General features: G+C 52.0%; 1 protein-coding gene across 1 annotated transcript in view; it reads left to right on the forward strand.

Annotated features, from left to right (window-relative positions):
- The window catches only part of nrxn3b (neurexin 3b), a gene marked incomplete at both ends in the record, with an annotated part of 275203 nt that overhangs the window by 80122 nt on the left and 187581 nt on the right, over window positions 1-7500 (forward strand). Inside the window, 2 exons of the mRNA XM_084439792.1 lie at window positions 4-442; window positions 1481-1903. Of these exons, the coding sequence (XP_084295918.1) occupies window positions 4-442; window positions 1481-1903 (862 nt within the window). The remainder of the gene's footprint in view (window positions 1-3; window positions 443-1480; window positions 1904-7500) is intronic.

Genomic DNA, 7500 nt, shown 5'->3' on the forward strand with positions numbered 1-7500 from the left:
CAGGTGGTCTACAAGAACAACGACATCCGCCTGGAGCTCTCCCGCCTCGCCCGCATCGTGGACCCCAAGATGAAGCTCCAAGGCGATGTGGTCTTCAAGTGCGAGAACGTGCCCACCCTGGACCCCATCAGCTTCGAGACGCCCGACTCGTACCTCAGCCTCCCCAAGTGGAACACCAAGCGGGTGGGCTCCATCTCCTTCGACTTCCGCACCTCGGAGCCCAACGGGCTGATTCTCTTCACCCACGGGAGGCCCCAGGGCCGGCGGGACGCCCGGGGACAGAAGAACAACAAGGTGGACTTCTTCGCGGTGGAACTGCTGGACGGGGGCCTCTACCTGCTGCTGGACATGGGCTCCGGGACCGTCAAGGTCAAAGCCACGCAGAGCAAGGTCAACGACGGCGTCTGGCACCACGTGGACATACAGAGGGACGGACGCTCAGGTGAGGAGGAGGAGGAGGAGGAGGAGGTGGAGGAGGATGGGGTGGAGGAGGATGGGGTGGAGGAGGAGGAGGAGGGGGTGGAGAAGGAGGAGGAGGTGGAGGAGGAGGAGGAGGGGGTGGAGGAAGTGGAGCATGGGGAGGAGGAACAGGAGGAAGAGGAGGTGGAGGAAGAGGTGGAGGAGGAGGAGCAGGAGGTGGAGCAGGAGGAGAAGTAAGTGGAGGAGTAGGGAGAGGAAGAGAAGGGTGGAGGAGGATGATGATGGTGATGACAATGACGATGACGACGACGACGACGATGAAGAAGCCATCCGGCCTGATGTTGTGCTCTATCTTGTTTGCTGTAAAAGTTGTGCTATCTTGTGACTGCAGAACGATTTAAAACTTTCCCCTTGCTGATCTAAACAGATGATTTATCACAAGCATAAAGCCATACCTGCTATGGGAAGCTGATACCGCTTCCTCTGAGCTTGTGTGTCCTTTGACCTGAGATCCGGGACAAACAGAAAATACACTAGAGGAAGAGGATTCTATTAGAGGGGAAGGTTAGGTACTGCCGGCTGCCTTGTGCCCCAAACGGAATGGAACTAATTCCATTTCCAGCCCCACTGTTGTTGTGTTATTTTATGTTGGCCTGCGTTGTACATCAGTGTAGAACAGGCAATTTAGCCCCATGTCAGCTCCTTCCATGCTGATGAATCTCCTTCTCCAGGCCCTGCCCAGGACAGGAGGAGAGAAACCAGACAGATTTATGGAGATAAGCATGTTCAAAACTGGCCTAATCTTACCTAAGAGAAGTGTTCATTGCAGTTGCAGTGAGTTTAAATCTTCCCTGAGTGAAACACTTTGGCCAGTTTGTTTTTCGCTGTTTTAAAGGAAACTGACAGAGTTCCTAAACCATGCTGTTCACAAAGAGATTTAGGTTACACCTTAAAACACAAGTAACTAACACCAGTCCCCTCTATCTCCCCCACTCTCTCTCTCTCTCTCTCTCTCTGTTTCACTCCCTCCCCCCACCACTTCCTTAATCCATCCCCCCAGGCATCATATCGGTGAACAGCAGACGGACCCCCTTCACTGCCAGTGGCGAGAACGAGATCCTGGACCTGGAGGGTGACCTCTACCTGGGGGGTCTCCCCGACAACCGGGCAGGCCTGGTGCTGCCCACCGAGCTGTGGACCGCCATGCTCAACTATGGCTACGTGGGCTGCGTCCGCGACCTCTTCATCGACGGCCGCAGCAAGGACATCAAGGCCATCGCCGCCGCGCAGAGCCAGGAGGGAGGCGGGGGTGGCGGGGTCAGCGGGGTCAGCGGGGGCGGGATCAAGGCCTCATGCAGCAAGGTGACAGGGAAACAGTGCGACGGCAAGCCCTGCAAGAACAACGGTGCCTGCAAGGAGGGGTGGAACCGCTACATCTGCGACTGCACCGGGACCGGGTATTGGGGCAGCACCTGCGAGAGAGGTGAGTCCACCGGCTGTCTGTGTGTTTGCCACGGCCCAGTGCTGGGTCACCGGGTTGTTAGCTGTGGTTTTGGAAGGGGACTATCTGACAAAAACGGTCTTACTGGCTTGCGTTTCTGGTAGCTGCGGCCTTGGATGGGAAGTAGTTACAAAATGGTCTTGCTGTGCCGGTAGCTGTGGTTTTGGAAAGAGACTGTGTGGTAAAATGATCTTACTGGGTCACTGTTGGTAGCTGGCCAAGATGGCGCCATGCTAGTAGCAGACAGTTGTAACAGCTCCTGTGTTTTGTTACTTGTGTGCACTTCTGGACCGTGTTTTTGTTGTTGGTTCAACTTTTCTGGGCAACCTTATGCCGGGTTCAGACTACACAATATTTTTGTTTTTCACAATGGTCACCATGAATGTCAGATTAGGCGATCAAAGTTCCATAAATTCTTGGAATTCTCATCTTGGCTGAGAGCCTGGCAACACTACACAAATGATTGCAATCAATTATTGTATGCTGTCTTTCACAACCATGTGCATCATTGTGCGAGTTCAGGTAGTCGGGGAGGCAGGTCAAGAAATTGTCTGTCATGTAAGAAGCATTGATGGTGGCGAGGTGTTGTTTTGAGTCAAAGAAGAAAAATAAACAAATCTGGACCCGTTCCTGGGTGTCATGAGGAGGACAGTATGGGCTGTCTTTCCTTCAAGAACTGAGGTAATTAATATGTTAACATGTAAAGAATACTGTCATCCTATTGGTCAATGTCAAGGCACATCTTAAAAATTCTGACATGCTAGACTTTTCATCAGGCATCCCAGACACCAAATTGCTGATCTTTGATAAAGTCACAATACAAGGATGTTCATACATTTTTTGGCAAATGAAAAATCGGTCCAAATCAGGCTGGATTTGTGTAGTCTGAACCAGGCATTAGGGTAATTTGTGCAATTTCCCCTGCTACCTACCTACCTACTTAGCTACCTGTGGTTTTGGAAGGGAACTATCTAGCAAAATGGTCTTACTGTTGTAGCAGTGGTTTGGGACCTCAGTGTCATGATGAGTAAGCTCTACCCAAGATAGTTACTGAGGGTCGTTTCTTGGTATTTCTGGAAGTTTTGCTGAAAGATTTAATAGGATTGGACTCATTGGCTGTGTAGCTTTGAGAAGAGGCAGTCTTTCCGAGGGTGAGGTGGGGTGACCAGGGGAGGTCTCCAGGTAAAAATGTTCTCCCTTACTCTTGGCTTTGTAGCTACATTACATTTTTATGGGCCTAATGGCAGGGACAAAGGCCCAGCCTTCTATCCAAACGTTCTCCAGAATTGGCCCTATTTTTTCTGTTTTACAGGCAGTTTCAAGGTTCTGGAGATGGCTTTGGTCCTTTTACAGGAAATCAAAACAACAATGCTGTGAGAGTATATACTTTGTGGAGGAGGAACACTGACTTTTCTGAACTGGTTGTTGCAGCCATGTTCGGAAGATGAGAGTGTGAGACTGTACAGCTGTGGATGATGTGGTGTTAGCTTCACTGAAGTCTTTGAATCGTGCTTCCAGTTTGGATAATGTTTATATAATGTATTGTATGTGGGTAGGCTACATCCTGGAGGCTCTGTGTGAGGATATACATATTCATTACATTTCATTACAGTCATTTAGCGGACACTTTTATCCGAAGTGACTTAGAATAATTGCATTTAACGTAGTCAGTGTACAGCTACTCGCCAGAACTCTAAAGTGCATCTCCCTTCTAAGCAAGTGAATATTCACTATGAATACAACACACAGTTAGATCAGGGTTCCAATGAGTAGAGAAGAGCAGAGCAGTGCAGGATGGAGGTCAGCAAGAAGAGTAGAGTTGAGTAGAGCAGATACATGTACAATAGAACAGAGTAGAGTAGTGTAGAGCAGAACAGGGCTGAACAGAGACGTGTAGAGTAGAACAGAGCAGAGTAGAGACAGGTAGAGCAGAGTAGAGCAGAGCAGAGCCGGAGAGCAGAGATGTCTGATCACGTTAACCTCGCCCAGGCTCCAGAGACACGTCTATTTCTCTAGCTGTCCAAGGCGCACTGCAGCTCTGAATGGCTCCTACAGGGAGGCTGAGCTCTCAGCTAGCCAGCCAGACAGCCAGGGGGGGAGGGAGGAGAGGAAGAGGACCAGCAGACAGATGCGCCAACGCCTCCTCACCCAGCCTCCCTCTCTCACCGCCTCCACACCAATCCACAAGAACAACACATGCCAATCCACAAGAACAACACATGCCAATCCACAAGAACAACACATGCCAATCCACAAGAACAACACATGCCAATCCACAAGAACAACACATGCCAATCCACAACAACAACAACAACAACAACAACATGTTCCTCACTCTCATTCCCTCTCCTCCTCCTCCCCCAACTCTAGAGTGTAGTTCGGAGCTGAATGGTTTTTTTGGGTTGTTTTAGCTATTTAATATAGAGCTACTGGCTCCCTCCCCTACACCCCCCCCCCCCCCCCCTCCCCCAGTCATGACCACATCTCCAGGCATAACGTTATCTCAAGGTTGCCAGGTTTGACGTATATATCCCTCCTGCCCCCTATTCCAGCATAGTGAGTCAGACCAAACCCCGGAATCCCCCTTAGGAAAGAGTTGATGGCTAGGATGCTTGCATCATCGCTCTCCTTCAAAAACACACGCACGTGCACACACGCACACACACACACACACACACACACACACACACACACACACACACACACACACACACACACACACACACACAGACACACACAGTTCTGTGGAATTTCACATTCTGTTTTGTTCACCCAGTGCAGCCATCAGCCTTGAGTATCATGGCTGATCACATTTTCAGACTTTTTGTTACATTGCTTTAGTATTTTCTGTCTTTTTTTCAGGATACCGATCTCTACATAAACGGATGGTGTTAATGTTGAGCCTTGTTTGGTCAGAGCTGCTAGCCTCAGACCATGATACGGACATTCCACCGGCTTATCTGTACCAAACACACCAGTCACAGCAGACTGTACTGAGGCAGACATGTCCCCATGAGTCCCAGAACTGTCGGGGAGCTTACTAAAGTCTACTGTTTTAAAAGGTGCTGAGTTTCTGCAGGCTTCCAGTTGTATTTGACCTGAGGTGGATTCTTGTTATTTCCGGCCATGGAAGATTTGAATGGAAGCGGAGAGTACAGAACAGAACAGCCATTTAGCTCTATTTTTACTGTGCCAGCTTTGAATGTGTCTCCTTTTTCTTTCTCTCTTTCACCCTACATCTCTCTCTCCCTCCCCCTCTCTCTACCGCTCTCCCTCCCCTCTCTCTCCCTCTCTCCCTCTCTCTCCCTCCCCTCTCTCTCTCCCTCTCTCCCTCCCTCTCCTCTCTCTCTCCCTCTCTCCCTCCCCTCTCTCTCCCTCCCTCCCTCCCTCTCCTCTCTCTCTCCCTCTCTCCCTCCCTCCCTCTCTCCCTCTCTCCCTCCCTCCCTCTCTCTCCCTCACTCCCTCTTCCCTCTTCTCTCTCTCTCCCTCCCTCTCTCTCCCTCTCTCCCTCTTCTCTCTCTCTCCCTCCCTCTCTCTCCCTCTCTCCCTCCCCTCTCTCTCTCTCTCTCTCTCTCCCCATCCCTCGTTTTCTAGAGACAGTGGGGGAGACCGTGTGTGTGTGTGTGTGCACGCGCATGTGTGTCTTCCAGCCAGCCAGAGCCAAAGCTCCATGCAGGGCAGAGATGGCCCTGGCCCTGGCCCAGTCAGGCTGCTCTCGGCTGGGGTATGACCTGGAGCGGAGACCTGCCTAACCTGGCTGTCTGTAGTCAGAATTCAAATAGGCTTTCCTGTCTCTAGCTGGCTCAAAGTCTGGCTCTGCATGGCTGCTGAGAACGAGGAGGAGGAGATGGGGGAGGGAATGCTCTCTGCTTTCATGGTGAAAACAGGCTGTTTCACTCCGATCCTAATTAGGAAATCTTGATCATCTCAATAACAGAGTCATATTCTCCTGGGTAGGTAATGTCATGCCGATCAATTCAGGTTTGAAATAGCTGCCTGAGCGCCAAGCACTCAAAGAGCTAACGTACTGGACCGATACTCCTGAGAGAGGATACGTTAGTGCAATTAGTGCAAGCAATACAAGTAATTAGTCAAGTTATAACCATGTACCGTGTTACCGATGATACCTCCCCACGCAGTCTTAAATACAGCAGAGCGCAGAGAAAGGGAGGGAGAGCTGGATGGAGGGAGAGATGGAAGGAAAAATGTGAAAATGTGTAAAGTGGCCCGTCTTTCTCTCTTCATCGTCCTAGTAGCGCAGGTATGCTCTCTCTCTCTCTCTCTCTCCATCCTGTCTCCTCTTTACCGGAATCTCCTCCACGTGGTCCCATCTATTATTAATAATTACATCTCGTTATACGAGTAGCTTATTCAGATATTGCTCTCCTCGCGGTGAACTCAGCCCGGGGTCCGAGGCGCGGCGTCGGGGGTCAGAGAGACCCCGCGCCGCTCTCCCCCCGACGCCAAGCGGCGCCAGAGCCGGCACACGGCTGAACGGTGACATTTTCATCCGGCCGGGGGCGGGGCGGGAGGCGGGAGCTCGTCTCTCACCCCGAGTCAGAAACATTGTGTTCGCACAGACGGGGAGGGACGAGGGGAGGTGAAGGGGGAGGAGGAGGAGGAGGAGGAGAGGCGTGGAGGATGGATGGCCCTTCAGGCCGACAGCCTGTTTTACGGGTTGTGGATCGAGGAGAGGAGCGTTTTTGTGTGTGTGTGTGTGGGGGGGGGGGGGTTGGCTGGTTTGGCTGGTTTGACAAACACACCAGCGGCGCAGCCTGTCGGTGATGGAGGGGTGCGGTTAATCAGCTAAATAGGCCGGTAATGAAGTGCGCGTATCGGAGTGTGTGCCAGCGGAGCGCCGAGCGATTCCCACAGAGGCTCTCCTCTTTCTGTGCCGCCTCCACGTGCACACACGCACACACACACACACGCACGCACACACACACACACACACACACACACACGCACACACACGCGCACACGCATGCACACACACACACATACACACACACACGCACACACACACACAGCACTTTGAATGAAACGATAAACAGGGAATTGAGAGAGTAGATTAGAAATGTATCAAAGAAGTCCAGGGGTCTATTTTCTTACGAGGCAGGACACAGCCTGCCTCTGTCTCTGTGCAGTGAAGTAGAAGGAGCGACTCGGCTGGTGAGTCGCCCCCTCGGCAGCGCTAGCCTTCGACGGCCGGCAACCGATAGCTCTCGCCCACTGCACACCTGGCTGGGTCGAATCTCGGCAGTCTTCTGTCCTCCACCTCACCTGTCGGTCAACCGGCCTCCCCTGTTTGGCTCCTTGGCTATGGGAGAGGGGAGAAGTGGGAATCAATAATATCTACCCCCGATCACCTGACCACGGTCCAGCCTGGGGTGGGCGCACACACACACACGCACGAAGACACACACACGCACACATTGTGTGTGTAGAGTAATGGATCTATAGAGGGGGTTTCCCTGCTCCGTGTGTCCCAGCAGCACCTGCTCACAGGTGGGAAGGCAGGTGGGGGGAGGAGGGTATTCCCTGGAGCTCCACAGACAGGAGGAAACACGTTACTCTAC

Source organism: Borostomias antarcticus (genome assembly GCF_949987555.1).
Source record: "Borostomias antarcticus genome assembly, chromosome: 6".
Taxonomy (NCBI): domain Eukaryota; kingdom Metazoa; phylum Chordata; class Actinopteri; order Stomiiformes; family Stomiidae; genus Borostomias; species Borostomias antarcticus.